General features: G+C 35.8%; 1 protein-coding gene across 1 annotated transcript in view; it reads left to right on the plus strand.

Moving 5' to 3' along the window:
- Positions 1-19,873, plus strand: part of PATJ (PATJ crumbs cell polarity complex component) — a 337,921-nt gene that overhangs the window by 142,496 nt on the left and 175,552 nt on the right. The window contains exon 27 of the mRNA XM_069480086.1: positions 11,145-11,244. Within this exon, the coding sequence (XP_069336187.1) occupies positions 11,145-11,244 (100 nt within the window). The remainder of the gene's footprint in view (positions 1-11,144; positions 11,245-19,873) is intronic.

Consider the following 19,873-nt stretch of genomic DNA (forward strand, 5'->3'; position numbering starts at 1 on the left):
GTCTGTAGATTTTTATTTTTGAATTTTCTATACAGGTAATAATAAACACTTTGGGAAAAGGCAGTTTTTCCTTTTCCAATCTTTTTTTTTTTTTCTTGTCTTATTGTATCTGCTAAGACCTCCAGTACTATGTACAATAGAAGTAATGATAGCTAATATTCTTGTCATTTTTATTCCTGACTTTTAAGTAAAAGCTTTTAGTATTTCACCATTGGATATGCTATGTGCTGTAGATATTTGTATATAATCCTTCAGGTAAAGGAAATATTTTCTTTCATTCCTGTTTTGCTAAGAATTTTTACCATAAGTGGCATTGACATTGAATTTTATATGTGTTACCTGCATCCCCTGAAATAATTATATTTATATGTATGGGGGTATACGTATAAATTTTTTTTCTCCTCGAATTCCTGAATGTGGGAAATTATATTAATAAATTTCAGGATATTGACTCAGTCTTGAATATCTGGATTAATTAATTTGGTCATGGCCAGGCGCAGTGGCTCATGCCTGTAATCTTGGCATTTTAGGAGGCTGGGGCAAGAGGATCACTTGAGGTCAGGAGTTTGAGACCAGCTTGAGCAACATAGTGAGACCTTGTCTCTACAATAAAATTAAAAAATTAGGCCGGGCACGGTGGCTCACGCCTGTAATCCTAACACTTGGGAGGCCGAGGCGAGTGGATTGTTTGAGCTCAGGAGTTCGAGACCAGCCTGAGCAAGATTGAGACCCCCGTCTCTACTAAAAAATAGAAAGAAATTAGCTGGACAACTAAAAATATATAGAACAAATTAGCCGGGCATGATGGCGCATGCCTGTAGTCCCAGCTACTTGGGAGGCTGAGGCAGAAGGATTGCTTGAGCCCAGGAGTTGGAGGTTACTATGAGCTAGGCTGACACCACGGCACTCTAACCAGGGTGACAGAGCGGGACTTTGCCAAAAAAAAAAAAAAAAAAAAATTAGCCAGGCATGGTGAACCACGCCTGTAGTCCTAGCTACTCAGGAGGCTGAGGCAGAAGGATCCCTTGAGCCTAGGAGTTGGAGGTTACAGAGAGCTATGATGAGGCCACTGCATTCTAGCCTTTGCCGTAGAGCAAGACACTGTCTCTAACAAATTAATTTGGCCATGATTTTTTTTCATTGCTGGTATTGCCTATTGCTAGTATTATATCTTTTAGAATTTTTGCATCCATGATCATGAATGAGATTTGCCTAGAATTTTTCGTGTATGTGCTGTCCTGTCTGACTTCGGTAATGGTATACTGCTAAAATGAATTGTATGAGTATTTGTTCTTTTCAGTTCTCTGAGAGTTTATGTAAGATGGTAATTATCAATTCCCTCAATGTTTGGTCAAACTAGCCTATGAAGCCATTGTGAGCCTGTGTATCCTATATGGGCAAAATATGAAATACTGATTTAGTTCTTTAACAGTTATTGAACCATTTAGATTTTCTATTTCTTCTAGAGTCATTTTTGGTCATTGACTTTTTTCTAGGAATACTAATAACACCTAAGTTTTTTACATTTGTTGACATAAAGCTGTTAATGTATTCTCTTTTATCATCTCTGCTCCATCCTTTTTGTTCTTTTGCTTTCTGAATATACTTAATTATTTGCCTTAGCTTTCCTTGATTAATCTTGAAAGTAGTTTTTTTACTTCTTTTTTAAAGAATTAACCTTTGAACTATGTTAATCTTACCCATTCTATCTTTTTTTCTGCTTAATTTTGTTCTCATCTTGCCTTAACTCTTTGTTTGGATTTATTCTCCTTCCCTCAACCCCCCAAATAATCTTTATTTAGGTGCAGAGTTTATTAATTTTAAATCTGTCTTTTCTAAAATAATCACTTAAGACTGTGCCTTTTTCTTCTCTAAGTCCCTGTTTGCTGCATTCCAAGATTTTAAGTTGAATTTCTGTTGTTCAGTACTAAGGTTTTTGGTTTTTTGTTTGTTTGTTTGTTTGTGGCTGCCAACATGATTTTTCTTTTACCCAAAATTTATTTAGAAATATATTTATAAATTTCTACATGAATTAAAAAAAAAAATTTGGTTGTTATTTTCTAACGAATCTCAGTTATAATCAGAGATTGTTTGTAATATTAATTCTTTGACATTGGTTGAGAGTTTTCTATGGCCTAATACATGATCAGTTGTTGTAAATGTTCTATTTATGATTAAATTGGTTATTCTATATCTAGCTGTGGGTACAGGTTTTTATCAAAAGTTGTTAGGTCAACCTAGTTAATTTATTCAGATATTTTATATACTCACTGATTTTTTATTAGCATAACTTAATGATTGCTCATTCTGATGGTAAAATTTGTCTATTTTCTCATGTGGCTTTCAGTTTTTATTTTACGTGTTTTCAAGTTAATTTACTAAGTGTGTCTAAGTTTAAAACTTTTCTATCTTCCTGGGAATTCAGCCTTATATTAATATGTGACAGTATTTAGTAATGCCTTAACATCTATTTCATCCAGTATCACTGAAACCATGCCGCTTTTCTTTTTGTATTTGCCTGGTATTTTGGCTTGAAATATTTTGAACAACACACATAGAATGAATTCAGGTCTCCAATCTTTGTAAGTCTGGACTTGTATGGAATTCTCAGAGAATACATTTTTCTCTTTTTCTCTTCCACCTCAAGGTAAGAACAAGGCTAGAAAATATCTTCAGTGATCAGAATTTTGGTTCGTTTGTTTGATTTTTTGTTTTTATCTTCATCCATTGCAGGTTTCATCCTATTAGAAAAAAAAAGATTTTTACCTTTTTAAACTTTTTTTCCTAACAGGGTGAAACCTGCAATAAATGAAGAAATTAGTTAGAAAATAAGCACGTGGGAAAACTTTAATTACAGACATATACATGGAGGCCAGTCAAGACACTGACTCCTTGAGGATTTGGGAGGAGGGTTGTTGAGAAGCATAAGGAAAAGTAACAGTAGGTTGTTTACCAAATTATACGATTGTTTAACCTGGTTGGCCACTGTCTTTGCTTAAGATTTTATCACAGATATGTTCAGATTAGCGGTAGCACACACTGTGTGATCAGGATTCCGTGGCAGCTGTTAATAAGCACAGATAATATGTAGCTTCCTGAGGACGGTGGTTATTGCTTGCAGAAGTGTTAGTTAGGTACAGATTGCGGCAATTACTTGCAGAGTTCTTTCTCAACCTTTTAGAAGTACAGGCTTTATTTTCACAGATGGGGGTTTGGAAGAGTGGTATTTTTAGTTCAACTTCTCACCTTACTTGGCCTCAAGGGGGCACTTGGGACTCATTAAATCCTTAGCTCTCATTAGATAAAAATGAGTAGATAGTATATGATTATGTTTATATAAAAGTCTAGAAAATACAATCTGTAGTAACAGAAAGCACATTAGTGGTTCCCTGGGAATGGGGTACCAGGGGGAAAAGTGGAGAGGAGGATTAAAGAGAAGCATGAAGAAACTTTTTGGGGTGATGGTTATGTTCATTATGTGGATTGTGGTGATAAATTTAAATTGTACACTTCAAAATGTGTGCAGTTTTTGACATGTCAATCATACCTCAATATATTGCAATAAAGCTTTTAAAGACAAAAATTCCCTGCTCTCCTGGAGCTTGCATTCTAGTGGGGCAAGGCGAACAAGATAGAATTCGGCAACTACTACTTTAAAGCAATTTGGGGACCAGATGTGGAGACCCCAAAAATGTGACATCTGGAAGGGACTGGAATTTAAGTTTCATGAGAGTAGGTACCTCTTCTGATTCATTTTTACTCTATCTCCATTGCCCAGAATGCTGTCTGGCACCATACATATTTGTTGAATGCATAAAGAATCCTAAAAACTAGACAAAAATCTCTGCCTTTAGGTCACCAAGGACTGACAGATGCCCTCTAGGCAAATGCCACCTTCCAGTGTTCCACTAAGCCGCCTGATTTGGGATTTATAGTTGTTTCTGGCTTCAGTCACATGTCATGCAAACACTTTTCAAAATTTAGTCTGACGTTGTTTATGTGGTTAAAAAGAGTTTCTCAGAATATTTAATCTACCCTGTTGCTGGAATTTTGTCGATTCATATGTTGATTCAAATATCTGAACATTCATCAAATGTTTATTGGAAGCCATAGTGAGCCAGTTACTGTACAACAGTCTGGGGGTAAAACATAAAAAAAAAAAAAAATAGACAAGGTATGAGTCTGTGGGGACAACAAACACCATGTAGATTAATAAACTGGTTACTAATCCAGCTACTTTTGGAATAATACAATGTACTCAATTCAGGAAGATTCCACGTAAGAGCCCAGGAAGGAAAAAGGTAGATGTCTAATTCTTATCAACTTTGGCCTGTTCCATTGACCAAAACTGAATTTCAATACATAGTAAGGATACTCGTGTTCAGTAAAAATCCAGTAGAAGCCCAGTAATACCGAAAGTCAATGAGTATCTATTTTAGCTGAGTTCTTTGTCACAGAGAAAAACAACTAACCATTAAGTTAACATTGAAACAGAAGAAATCAGAATCTACAGCTTCACTACAGGATTGTGTTTTAGTGGTTGCAGAATACTCTTTATTGTATTACTTTTCTCTGAAATTACATCGTAGGTGCCAAGCATCGTACTACATTCTGGAATGACAAAGCACCTTCACCCTAAGAGGCACACAGATGAGGGCAACATGTTGTGAACTAAACAGAAGTGTGCTTGGTGTGATGATAGAAAGGTGCCCAGGGGGCTGTGGAAGCACACCCTTTCCAAAGTCAGGAGGGCAAATGATGACTAATCTCTCTCTTTAACAATAATTATCATTAAAAGTATTAATAATTTGTTCATGCATTACTTTCTACTTATTGTAAAAGCAATACATGTTCTCTAGAATTACCAACAAAAAGGGAGACAAAAATCACCTGAAACTCATTCTGAACAGAGATCTATGTTTGCCTTGAGATCATTCACATTAAAAAAAGAGCTAGAAAAAGAATGACTAAAAAACTAACTAAAAAAAAAGAAAAATTAATGAGGGGGTCTTAAGTCTCTAGTTTTGTTCTGTTGTGCCTCAGTTCAGTATTTTCCGACCAGTTTTTTGTTATGTAGAATGTTAACAGGCAATCAGGATTCATAGAAATACTAATATTAACTACAGGTTCCTAACAACTCTGGTATTTTCTTTTTAAATTTTTCTTCAGTGTTACTTCATGTATTCTCTTTCTTCAAGGGGGTGTGGACACTATTTGTAACTGGGAGAGTCGTTACTAGAGTCCTCTACTGTTAGTTACCTTCATTTTCTTGTCCAGTACTACCCAGTGAAAATGTCTTCTACAAAACAGTAAGAGTCTCTAAAAATGTAGATATATTAAACTTATAAAAATATATCTCTTCCAAGTATGTGCTTAGAGTGCATTTTATTGTATGTAAGTTATACCTCGATAAAATTTATCTTAAGACATGCATCTATTCCAAGTGAAAACTCCAGACATGCCAGACTCTGGGACTAAGGATAACCTTGTGAAGGCATTTTGCAAAGATCAAAATGATCTCTTGTGAAGCCCCTGCTGGCACTGAGGTTACGGTATGCATGCTCTCGGATTATTCTTAGCAGCAGCAAACAATACAGCATTCCATCGGTAATACTCCGTATCATCCTGGGTCTTAGAATTGGCTGATAATATTCAAGTTAATGTGTAAATATTTGTGATATTCATATATATATTTTCAAACATATATATGTTTGTTTACATGCATAGCATGCAGTCATGTGGTTATCATGCAACACTGGTAAAAATGTTTTTAAATAGTTTTAAATGTTCTTATTTTAAACTCCACACCAGTAAGGTCAAGGAGATAAGTAAGAAGCATAGCTGTTTCTAAGTTAAAATTATCAAAGCACTTTGATTATGTAAATCTGGATTCTTATATAAAAATGATTCTGAGTTAGTGGTTTCTGTGAAGAGGGAATTTTTTTTTAATTAAAAGGCTAGCACATTTAAAGTTTAGTTTCGCTATTTTCTGGAAACTCTGGCACTATTACTTTAAATAATGCTTATTAGTCTCTATAAACCAATCAGAAAGAAGTTCTTAATTTTAAGAGACTTGTCCTCGTGTAAAAACAAACAGGCAAACAAAAAGACTAACAAATATATTCTCTTTTATCTCTCAACCAATAAAGAATGGATCTTTATAGAACCACTATAGAATGGAGTCTCATCTCAACAAGTATCACTACATGATCAAAACGTAAAATGAAACTTCATTTATTGCTGGGGCTAATGAGGAATAATTTATAGCCCCAAATATATATCAGAACCAAACTTGGCCTAGGCCAGGGGTAGGGAACCTTTTCATGTTGGAAGGCCAGATTAATTTAGCTGTAATCAAATAAGGCCGTATTCAAGAAACTTCTATTAGATATACTTAAAAATATACATTATTTTATAAAAATCTAACTATGTACCTAATAATTTCAAAAAAATGAAACTATTTGTTAATTTTAAAGTTAACCTTTTAATGACTTTGTTGTGTCTGCTTTTTGTTGGAAAGCATTTGAATATTTGGTTGCAGCATGGAGGTCTGCAGTTTCAGTTGATCCTCTAGATGGGTATCAGTCATTTGTGACCTTAAGGCATTTTGGTTTGGGTTAGGTAGGAGAATGTAGATTCCCAGCATTAATTGGATGAAAAGCAAGAAGGCATTTTGGGGGCATCTTGCCAAAGACCTGGGTATTCTGCATTTTTCCATATTTCAACTGGATCTTTCTTAGTATCAAACAATGACTTTAAAATGTCGTCTACAGAGAGCACAGTCAATCCCATGTGTAGATCTTTAAGGTGCCTTGGTGATATCCACTAGGTGAGGCCGAAATGCGAATTTGAGTGTGATGTCATGATTCTCCAAGTCAGTGAACCTTTCATTGTATTCTCTAATTAATAGGTCTATAACAGCTGCGTATTCTTCACATGATTCACATATATCATCCTGTTCATCAGTGATATTTGCTAACTAGGGAAAATGTTCATCCGAAATTTCTTTTTAAAGAAGAAGTGTTTTGGAAAAAGATAGCTTTTTCTCAAAATGCTTGGATTTTTTGCCACATATCCTATACAGACTTAGTTTTACTTTGCAAAGAAATATACAAGTCATTTTGATTTGACATGATATCACACAGAAATGCTGCATTCCTATAGAAATTTTCTTTCAATAATTCACATTGCTGATTCTGTTCTTCCTAAAATTTATCTGTTCTCACAGAGATAAAATTTTGGCTAACACGTCTCCCTGCCATAGCCAACGCACTTTAGAATGATATGACAAACCCGCACTGAATACTTCATTGTTCAATATTAGCATGTTGCAAAACTGAAGATGCCATGTTGCAAAACTGAAGATGCCGTGTTGCATTTGCACAAATATAGTTAACAATATGTATAACTTGTTGCAAAGTGTCACTTAAAATAGCAGCTTTAGCACAGAGATTTTGCTGATGCAAGATACAATGAAAAGAAATGAGAGCATCTGGATCTGTAAATACTTTTTTTTATCTGTGCAATAAACGCTTCATGTTTTCCTGTCATAGAAGGTGCACCATCTGTACATACACTCACTAAACTTACCAAATTCAGTCCAACTTCATGACATTTATCTTGAAAGTTGTTGAAGATATCTATTCCCTGTGTTCTGTTTGCAAGAATGCCCAAAGCGAGTATCTCTTCATAGCAAATAAAATCTTCTGTTATGATCCGAATGAGGTATAAAACCTGTGCCGAGTCAGTAGTATCAGTTGATTCATCCAAAGCAATTGAATAATACATATTTTTCTGTTGAAGTATTGCATGAAGTTGTCTGTTAACTTGAAGGCTAATTCATGCTGCTGGGTCTTATTGCTGCTTGAGAGAATTGTCTTTGCTTTTGCTTTTCATCTGTTAATTTCTGCAATACAACCTTTTGCATCTCTCCCTCTAATTTAAAATATTTGTGGTCTTTATGAGTGTTAATGCTGATGGGCATTGAATTTCTTTAATGTTGGTATTGCAGTATCACAAAGCAAGCAAATCATCTTATCTTTAGCAGAAACAAGATAATATTGTGATTCCCAATCCTCATTAAAAAATCTGTTTTCTTCCTTCAGTGTTCTCTTGGTCTTTTTTGACGTGATGGGCTGTTAAGCAGACAGAATTAAAAAATACTGTTGAGCTGTGCAACTATTCACAAATTCCACTTCAAACGGAAACACAGGGCACCATTGTCAAAAGCTGGTAACAGACTGGTGTACTTGAGCCCCATCAATTCTCACCAGTCAGGCGGTGTAGCAGCTGTCAATTTAGCGCTTGTGGCTTGCTAATGTTCTAATTGTGCTGGTCGATCTGGGAGGATTATTTTGTTGAAACTTATTTTATTCTTTGTTATTTTAAAGACATTCATTTTAAAAAATAAAATAAGAATATAAAAGCTGAACAGAAATATATTAATAAAAATAAAAGAATTTGTTTTGTAAAATTTGAATTCAGTCAAAAGGCCACACTTCAGGACCTGTAAGGCCACATGTGGCCTTAAGGCTGCAGGTTCCCCACCCCTGGCCTAGTATATCTGAGACAAAAACATAGAATTGGAAATAAAAAACAGAGAAACTGTCAAAAAGGCAAAGTTCTTTTGCCACTTGGAATTTACTGTGGGAGATAAAAAAAATCATATAAATGGGCTTAAACAGCTCATGAATTGCATATCTGAGACATCACAGTTTAATTGGTTCTGGTAGGTGAGGCTACTTGAGCATCTCAGTGGGACCTCCAAAACTGTCAAAGTATAATTTAAGAAAAAATAAAAGCACAACTCAAAATTAGGCAAAATGTGCAGGTTCCAGGTATTTATTAAACTCATTAACAAGGAAACCAAGCCTGGCTCACAGAGAATGGAAGAGAGTGAAGTATTTATAGTTGCAGAAAGAAAGAATGCTTAAGATTCAAATTTAGATACCAAACTGGTTAATGTCTTACAGGGCAATGGAACAGTAACCTTTCAAGTTATCTTTTCTATTTTTTAATTTTTAATTAATTCGTTTATTTTTTTCAGAGACAGGGTCTTACTCTGTTACCCAGGCTGGAGTGCAGTGGCATGATTATAGCTCACTGCAACCTCTAACTTCTGGGCTCAAATGATCCTCCTGCCTCAGCCTCCTGAGTAGCTGAGACTACAGGTATTCACTACCACACCCAGCTAAGTTTTAAATTTTTTGTAGAAACAGGGTCTCTCTGTGTTGCCCAGGCTGGTCTTAAACTCCTGGCCTCAAATGATCCTCTGGCCTCAAGTGACCCTTCCATCTCAGCCTCCCAAAGTGCTGGGATTATAGGTGTGAGCCACTATACCTGGCCTGTTACCTTTCTATAGGACTAAAATCCTTTGCATCTCTACTAGACAAAACTAATATATAGTGCTATTGAACAAGAATAATTTGCATCACTGTCATTTTTCTAAAAGTTAATGTGTCAGGGAACTCAAACAGCATGAATGATGACCAATTGTTTAGTCATTCAGCAAATAGTTAAGGGAGACCTACTTTGTGCCGGGACTATTCTCAGAGTTGAGGATACCACTGAGTGTGCTTTGTTCTCTGCCGCCATGGAGGTCAGAATCACCTGGCCTGTTGTATATCCTTTGCTCCAGCCTTGTTGGCAGCCTGGCCCTACCCCACACCCTTCTCTCATGTGCAGCAGAACGATGCCCCAGGTATCTAGCAGTCCACGTTCCAACTATAGGGAGACCAGGACATGCTAATTGTGTATTATTTTCAAGAGGATCAGTAGAAGTTAATTAAATAAGACAATTATGTTTTTCCCCTTAAATTAAAATATTAAGGAGAATTTCTATCTCTTAATATTATTTTAAAATCTGGCCGTCTTTGCTCTGAGTATTGTCTTTGACAGAATACCCTGGTTCTGAGGAAAAGGTTTACTGTAAAGTATTCATTGGCCTTTGCTTTTCATTTCACTCGCTTCTATGTTTTTTCAACTTTAAGAGACACAGTGATCACATTTCTGTTTTGCCCTGTTGCTTAATAAGCATTTTTTTATTTGGCATCTTCTCTTCCTTCATCACTCTTGCCTTTTATTGATTTTTGGATTTTCTACAAATGTATATAGTTACTGCTTTGGTTTGACATTATCTTAAGTAAATATGGGCGTGTGTTTTCTTTTATGACTCCCAAATAGTGTTTTCTCTTTTGGGGGAATTTATTACATGCCTGCTTTCTGTAATGGACCAGTCACCATCCACTTACTGAAGTGTATCCTGCCATTAGTGGTTTTGTCATATAAAGCATAATTGAATGTACTTTATTGAAATCCTGTAGCATAATCCAGTTATATTGGTTTTTGTGGAGTGCTTGGGTATATCGGCTCCTATTCTTCTCAGCAGCTTGGATCTCTCCGTAAAGTTTGGCATGTTTTATTTTTCTCATCATTCAAGAAAATGTCTTCGTTCTGTGAAGGTAATCTGATCATAGAGTTTTGTTCTACTTTAATTGTGTATATAAATCAAATATTGATGTTTTGTATCATTTGGTATCTAAATTGAAAGCATATTCATGCAGAAATAATTATCACAAGGATTTCTCTTTTTTAAAACATTAAAATGTATGTTGACCATCTATAAATTATAAATGAATACCTTTTCAGTTGGAAAATCTTGGTATTTCAAGTATTTTTTTTTTTTTTAAGAATGAAATCTGTAACTTCTACAATTGAAAAAAAAGTTTAAATGTAGAATTACTACATTGGGTATTTTTTACTTTTAGGTTTATTTTAGAGATAGCCTTCATTTGAATTATTTGGTTAATAACAAAGAAAATTAAGGTTCCACAGTGTAAAGAAAAAAATGCATAACAAGCTTTCTCACTGGGGAAAGTAATGCATTCTTCTAGGTAGATCAACAGTCTTAAAAGCTGTGCTTTCGAATTCCTGTCTTCTGCATTAGTATATTTACATTATAGAGTCGTTTTTATATAATTGCATAGCTATAGAGGATAAATTGTATTTTTTTATGATATCCTCATGATATGACTGAAGTTGGGTACACTTAAAATATTTTCAGACTATCTTTTTATGCTTTCTGTCATTGAAGAAGAGGATTGTACAAAAGCAGTTAACACTTCTCTCAAATTTTGCATCTTCAGAGGCAAGGAACTGCTCCACCTCCAATGAAGCTGCCTCCTCCTTATAAAGCTCCGTCCGATGACAGTGATGAAAATGAAGAAGAATATGCATTTACTCACAGTAAGTTCCTTTTTACTGTTCAGGGTAGATGCAGAATTTATTAAATTATGCTTTAATGACTGTTGTAAATTATCAAAAATTATAGGGCTATGGGTTCTTCAAAAATGTGCATGATCATATGCTAAAAAGAAAATCTATGTGTTTGAAACTTGTGGCTTTATTTCCTAAGCTTTTCTCTTTGACATAGATAGAGGGAATATTGAAGAAAGCTTTTGTTGTGTACTATTTTTCCTACATTCCCTCATAATTGTCATATTTGATTGTGAGTACTGAAATTCTAAGAAGTCCTTGAAGTTGGAATTTGACCCATAATAATCTAAGTTGGATATAGATGTCAGCTCTTGATTACTTACTTGTCTTACTCAAAGTGATGTTGATGTTGCTAATGAAAAATTATAGAAGGTCCACCAAGTTATTTGGAATTCATTTCATGATTTTCTTTTGTATTAGCTAAATCAAATATAAATTCATACATATATTTAATGGAGGCTTTATTCAAAAGAATTTGCATTTCTTTTATGTGTGTACAGCATATGTAGTTAGACCTGATTGCTAGTATATTTGGATTTTCTTTTGGGAGTGATGAAAATATTCTAAAATTAGATCATGGTAACAGTTGTACAATTTGTGAATATGCTAAAAACCACTGACTTATGCATTTTAAATGGGTGAATTTTATTGTATGTGAAATATATGTTATATGTTTCTTTTAAAAAAATGTTTCCCTTTCTACAGTATAGAAAAGGAATTGATATAGAAATTGAAAGAGTTGAAATTCTAGCTCCAGCACTTCCTAGAGGGTGACCTTAAGTATGCTCTCTTCTATAAAAGAGCACAATAATGGTACCTAGTACATAGGATTATAGTGAGGTTTGGAAAAAGGTAGTAAGGCCTTTAGCCTGCCACATAGTAGGTTGTCAACAAGTATTATAGCTCTTATTGTTATTATTAACTTTATATTTTTCTAAATATAATAAACATGTAAATAGATATATAAAGATAAATTTAACTTTATAATAATTAAGTTGACTTTGTAAAAACTTGATTTGTACTTAGTGATTTTACAGAGCCTCTCTCGTGCATTATTTTCTTCATTTATTCAACAAATCTTTGTTCAATACCATCTGCTTTTTAGTAACAGTGTTAAGTGAGTCTGCTGTGAAATAAATAAAACATACCTCCTTTATTCTTGGTGGAGTCATTAGCCTGGAGAGCGAATACGAAGGCATGGGAACAAAATTTGATAAGTGTACCGTAGTGTTTTGGTTCTCAACCTCTTTTTAGAGAGCTCCGAATGACAGATACAGTTGATATGTGTGTGCACGTGTGTAATATGCTTCCTTGTTCTGATATTGATATTAGGGTAACTGAAGCAGAATGGGGATAGAGTCTTGATCATTCATAATTCCTAGGGTCCTGTAAGGCCAATATTTGCCTGGTTAGTAGGAAACCTGGTTTACGTGTGCAACTAAGACTGTGTTCTAATCTTAGTTCTAATTCTTAGTAGTTCTGAGTTCTTGGATGAGTTATTTAATCTCTTCATGATGCACACTTGCTTATCTATAAGGGGGTGAGGGAATGTCTTATAATAACCTGCCTCATAGGATTGTTGGGACAATTGGAGAAGAAAAAGCATTTGAAGAGCTAAGTATAAGAACTGTGATACCTAGTAAGTACTTTGGTTTACCATGTGACAAGCATAGTTCAAAAGTCTTTACGTATGTTATAAATTCAGTTAATAGGAGGTTTCCAATTATACAAATAAGGAAATGGGCTCAGAGAAATTAAGGAATGTATCAAGAGTCACATAGCTAATAGTGGAAATGGGGTTCAAACCCAGGTACACTGACTCCAGAGCCCATACCATCATCTACATTTGCTGTTACTTAAAACCCATTACTCTAGCAGAAATAGGTACAGTGATTTGGGGTTCTCTTGTAAATATAACTTTTATGCCATAAGTTAGGCAGAGTAGCAGCATCCTCCCCAAAGTTACAATCTCACATTCATAGACACATTTACACGGCACCAGTAGGACTCAGGAAGGACAATGATTTACACTAAATACAGGGAAAAAATCTGACATTTAAGTCATTCTCTAACTATAACATAATACATTTCACACATTCTCTAGCAAACCTATTTGGGCTATATATATGACTCTCCCATCTATTCATTTTGCTCCCTACTTTCCTTCCCAATGTATGTTCCCTTCCCATTTTATATCCTATTAAACTTACTGTTAACCTTCTCCAGAAGAGTTTGAACTGTATGGGGGTATTTGTTAGATAGTTCGTATTTATAATGCAGGTGAGCCTAAAGCCTCTGGCCTTCCCATATTTCCTTTTGAAACGGATCCCATGGGTTTTTCTTTGTTCCTTACCTCTTATTCAATGACTACTCTGCACATCTGTCCAAAAGATTCTTATTGTCCAAAGGCTAAGCATTTTATTTGTTTTTACAGTGGTGAAATTATGATTACATAACTTTTCCAAGGCCCGTGACTCTGAAGTGGGTGGCTAGAATTCAAGCCATAGACCCACAAGGAAGTATGATTTTATTAAATCACAGACATGTGAAACACATGATTTTAAAGAATGTTAAAAGGCCTTGGTAGTCACTTAATTATAAAATGCATCCAGTCAAGAAGTGTTTATTAAGCGGATATAATGGATGGGCCAACACTGTCCTAGGTGTTGGGAACACATCGGGGAACATGGCCCTCCCCTCATTAGCTTAGATTCTATTGGGAGAGAAAGATTACAAACAAAAAGATAGCCTATATAGTGATAGTTCTATGAACAAATAAAATAATAAAATTAAAATGAAATAAATTTTATAATAAAAACAAGGTAACATGAGAATAAATGCCTTGGAGGAAGCAACATTAAGTAGAATGGTTGCGAAAGGCCAAAATAGAACCTAAATGACAAGAAGGAACCAGACATGCAAAAATCTGGCTTTTTTTTTTTTTTTTTGACAGAGTCTCGCTGTGTTGCCCGGGCTAGAGTGCCGTGGCATCAGCCTAGCTCACAGCAACCTCAAACTCCTGGGCCCAAATGATCCTCCTGCCTCAGCTTCCCGAGTAGCTGGGACTACAGGCATGCGCCACCATGCCCGGCTAATTTTTTTTATATATATGTATATTTTTAGTTGTCCAGCTAATTTCTTTCTATTTTTAGTAGCAACAGGGTCTCGCTTTTGCTCAGGCTGGTCTCCAACTCCTGACCTTGAGCAATCCTCTCGCCTCGGCCTCCCAAAGTGCTAGGATTACAGGCATGAGCCCCTGCGCCCAGCCTGACTCATTTATATGTCATAATATAGATCAGGGTTTTTTTTCCAGGCTATGACCCACAGTAACATACTTACCAACCAGTGGGTGTAGATATGCACATGTACACACACACACACACACACACACACAAGCACTCAGAGGAACATGCATATGTAATTGGAACAAATATTTCATGAAATATTACTTACCTTTATAATGTGATGAATTTTATTCTTTTTTTCTTCTATTTCATATTTTAAAATTTTGGTTGCAGGCCGGGCGCGGTGGCTCACGCCTGTAATCCTAGCACTCTGGGAGGCCAAGGCGGGTGGATCGCTCAAGGTCAGGAGTTCGAGACCAGCCTGAGCAAGAGCGAGACCCCGTCTCTACTAAAAATAGAAAGAAATTATATGGACAACTAAAAATATACATATAGAAAAATTAGCCGGGCATAGTGGCGCATGCCTGTAGTCCCAGCTACTCGGGAGGCTGAGGCAGGAGGATCGCTTGAGCCCAGGAGTTTGAGGTTGCTGTGAGCTAGGCTGACGCCACGGCACTCACTCTAGCCTGGGCAACAAAGTGAGACTCTGTCTCAAAAAAAAAAAAAAAATTTTGGTTGCAGCTCAGTTTATTTCATGACCAACAAGTGAGTTGCAACCTGCATTACAAAAAACACTAATTTAGATCAGTGGATTTCAAACTTCAGTGTGCATCAGAAGTACCTGGAAAGCTTGTTAAAACATCAATGGATAGGCCCCACCCCCAGTTTCTGATTTCTTATGTTTGGAAGGACCCGATAATTTGCATTTCTAGTGAGTTTCCAGGTGATTCTGATACTTCTGATCCGTGGACCAAGCTCTGAAAACCACTGTCTAGATCTGTGGTCCCCAGCCCTCTGGCGGCAGACCAGTACTAGTCTGGGGCCTGTTAGGAACTGGGACACACAGCAGGAGGTGAGTGGCAGGTGAGAGATCAAGTTTCATCTGTATTTACAGCCATTGCCCATTGTTCACATCACTGCATAAGCTCCACCTTCTGTCAGATTAGCTGCGGCATTAGATTCTCATAGGAGTGGGAGCCCTACTGTAAACTGTGCTTGTGAGGGATCTAGGTTGTGTGCTCCATAGGGGAATCTAATGCCTGATGATCTGAGGTGGAGCTGAGGCGGTGATGCTAGCGCTGGGGAGTGGCTGCAAATACAGACACTATCATTAGCAGAGAGGTTTGACTGCACAAAATAACTGTAATGTGCTTGAATCATCCCAAAGCCATCTGCCCCACCCCCGGTCCATGGAAAAATTGTCTTCCATGAAACCAGTCCCTGGTGCCAAAAAGGTTGGGGACTGCTGGTCTGGATGGTATTTAAAGTCACGGGAGCTGATGAGTTTACTTAGTAATAGTGTATAGACAGCAATAAGATGCAAGCCCAGCACCTGCCGCAAGAGCCAGCAAAGGAGCATTCTAGCGCTTCCAGGAGATTATGGCATCATGTAGCTTATGAGAAAAAAAGTGTTTCAAGAGGGCTTCTGTCACTGAACTTCAGTGGACAACTGTGGAACGCTACTGAGAGGTTGAGGAGGTTGGAGACATAAACGTAATCATTGTATTTAGCAACAAGGAATTGATGAGGAAGAAGAGAAAGAGGATACTTGATAAAATAACCATAGTAATTATCATTCAGATTATTGTAAGAATTATTAATAAATGTTACAACCAATATAGAAAGTGTGTTATATAATAGGCATTTATATTTTAGGTCACTTAACTTGCATAGTTGAACATATTTCATCCTGGTATCTAATTATTGTAATTATTATAACCATCCATTGAACCAAAGTTGCTTGAATTTTAAGAATTATGAAACAATTAAGAATTAAGAAACAGGGCCAGGTGTGGTGGCTCACACCTGTAATCCTAGCACTCTGGGAGGCCACCATGGGAGTATCACTTGAGGCCAGGAGTTCAAGACCAGACTAAGGCAAAAGTGAGACCCTGTCTCTACAAAAAATAGAAAAATTAGCCAGGCGTGGTGGTGCGCCTGTAGTCTAGCTACTCCTGTAGTCCTTGCTATGCCTGAACTCAGGAGGCTGAAGCAGGAGGATCACTTGAGCTCAGGAGTTTTAGGTTGCAGGGAGCTGTGATGACACCACTGCACTCTAGCCTGGGTGACAGAGTCAGGCTCTGTCTCCAAAAAAAAAAAAAAAAAGAATTAAGAAACAATGTACTTCATCAGTGCTTAGCTGTTGACAAAATGACCATTATCAAAGGTTGCAGTGTTTGTCAAAGATATGTATTGATAGTACAGGAACTTTTGACTTACCTTGTGGTAATAGCCTTTAATACCTAAATTTAAAACCAGATTGTCTTGTCATAGATTCAAGATCACCGAGGGCATCACAAGACCACTCAGTTCACGATCACATGGTGACTTTAAAGGTTCTGTTTCTAGCGTTACTCTTCTCATCTCCTGACCCAAATTTTCACTTGGCTTTTGGGAATATGCCAGGTCTTTTTTCCAGTAGCACTTTAAATCCTTCCACGAAAATAAAATGTTATGTCTTCCCCTAGGCTGGTCTTTTACAAAACTCTCGTTCTCTGTTCTGTCATTACCAGTGCTCCCATCCCCCCAGCCCAGAATGAAACTTCTTTTCTGTTTGTTCTCTTTCTTCCTGACAACAGTTCAACAGATACAAGTGAACTTTCAAATAAAAATTATTTGAAAATAATTTTCAAATAAAAATTAGATTGCCAATACCTTGCATCTTCATGTTTTCCTTCAATTCTTACTGTTTCAATTATTTTAAGGATAGGATACTAGTTAAGGCCTTGTCAAATGTGTTTTATTACCAAATCTGTTACTCAGAGTCACAATATTTATAAATTTAGAGGGGATAACTTCTTTTTTAAAAAATAATAGCTTTGTTGAGATACAATTCATTTACCATACAATTCACCTACTTAAAATGTACAATGCAGTTGCTTCACTCACCCCAAAATCCCTACTCATTAGCAGTCACTCCACTTCACCATATTTATTTAAAATTCACATATAAAATATATACGCACACACATATATTTTAATTTAAGAAAAAGTCTTTCTGCGTAATTCTCATGCATTCCAAATAGAGTAGGGTAGGAAACCAGTCCCAAAGCTCTGATCTCAGACTCCTGGCCTCAAGCAATCCTCCTGCCTCAGCCTTCTGGTTTGCTGGGATTACAGGCGTGAGCCACCATGCCCAGCTCATAGCTTCTTTTTTAAAGAAAACTATGGAACTTTATTGAAGAAGATTTGGTGGAAAAATAGAAATACTATTTTCTTGATTGGAAGACTAAGTCTATTATATTACAGAATTCGATTATTTCTAAGTTAGTCTATAAGTTTGAAGTCATTTGAATCCAAATCCTTGGTAGAATAGGCCTTTTTTTTTAATACAAGAATTTGATTGGAAATTGACTTGGAAATGAAATGCTTGACAATTTTGGGAAAGAAAAATAATGAGGAGGGGACTTGCTTTTCCCTGATATCTGAATCTATTCTAAAGGTGGTTTTCAAACTCAGTCTGGAGCTGTTAGACATGGGTGGGAGTGTTTTCTCCACCTTGGCACTGTTGCCATCTTGACTGGAAAATTCCTGTTGTGGGGGGCAGTCCTTTGCGTTGTAGGATGTTAGCAGCATCTCAGGTCCAAAACTATTTCTACACATTGCCAAGTGTCTGCTGGTCTAAATGGATGGTGGTTTCTGTTGTCATTGATGGGCGGAGGTGCCAAGGGATAGTCCCATACTATGAAGAATTATCTTGCCCAGAGTGCCTGATTAGGAACCTGATTTAAAACTGCAGTAATAAAATCAGTTTAATATTTGCATTAAAAATAGTCTAGAAATAGACCCAGCTATTTGTTTAGAATTTAGAACATAAATTCTTTTTTGAGGTAGTAGAAATAGGATAGATTATTCAATGAATGATGAAATAGGCAGAGACAAAATGTAGAAATCTTCACTTCTCAGCAATATTACAAATTAATTCTAAAAGAATCATGTAATTCTAAAAACTGAAACCATAAAAATACCATAAAAAGTCTATATTAGATTTTTTAAAAATATAATCTTGGTACAGGGAAAGGCCTTTCAAATTATTATACCAAAACCAAAACTATAAAAGAAAATTACATAATAATCAAAAACATTGTGTATATATGTATAAAAATATGTATACATAGACAGAAGAAAAAGACATGTACAATAATAGAAAAAAGGAAAGATCAGACAATATATAACAAAAGAAATGGATTTAGGCAACAAGTACAAAAAAGTCTGTTCAGCTTCACAATAAAAGAAGTGTAAATTAATATGAGAACAGATGTGGGGGTCTATCAGATTACTTAGTATCTTAAAAATTAATATTAATCATTGTTGGAGAGGTAGAAAGATAGTTCTTATATACTGTTGGTAGGAATAGAAGTTTGTATACTTCTTTTTAGAGACCCATTTGGCAGCATGTGTAAAAAATTTAAATGTGCATATTCTTTGAATAATTTAGCTTCATATCTTAAGGAGTTCATTGTCCATGTGCATGTGTGTGTGTCTGTGTATTTACAAAGATATTTACTTTGGTGTTTTTCCACTAATAGCAATTATAGTGAGATATATTGTAATATACTCTCATTAAGTCACTTAACCTCTAAGCTTTTCTAGCCGTTTGACTTGAAACAAGTTGCATCTCTTTCCTTTAGTTTCCCCATTTGTAAGATGGGGATGATAGTAATAATATACCTTTCACAGGGTTGTTGTGAGAGATGAGAAGAGATAAAGTATATAATGTGTTTACATAAGAGGTGGCACATAAGAGGTACTCCAGAAGCGTTAGCTACTTCTTTTTACTGTCATCAAAAGTAATACAGAATTCTTCAATTTGTGCCAAATATTGCCACTACAGAATGAAATTCTGGCATAAGAACATTACAGTTTTACCCAAAAATTATTATACTTTAGTTTTTAAAAATTTTAGTCAGTTTTTTGGAGTTTAATATTATATTGTGTAGGACCAATACTTTATTAACACTATCTGCTACTGACCCGCTCCCTGGTCGCCTTTGCATAATGGCACAATTACACTTTTATTTGCAGCTGAAATCACTAGGAGAGAAAGGTATTTTGGAGTACTTCACTTTTCTCTAATACTTCTTCTCTTCTTTATTTTCTCTGGACCAAAGATTATTTATATATGAATTTGTAATTTTTCTTTCCCATGGAATTTTGATGTTGTAGTGTTGACATTTTACTTTTACTTCATTCCTCCTCATGTAGGAAGTATATACTGGAAAACGTTTTGAGAAAAATGAATAGTTCAAATAGAA

The sequence above is a fragment of the Eulemur rufifrons genome, chromosome 8 (assembly GCF_041146395.1).
Source record: "Eulemur rufifrons isolate Redbay chromosome 8, OSU_ERuf_1, whole genome shotgun sequence".
NCBI lineage: Eukaryota > Metazoa > Chordata > Mammalia > Primates > Lemuridae > Eulemur > Eulemur rufifrons.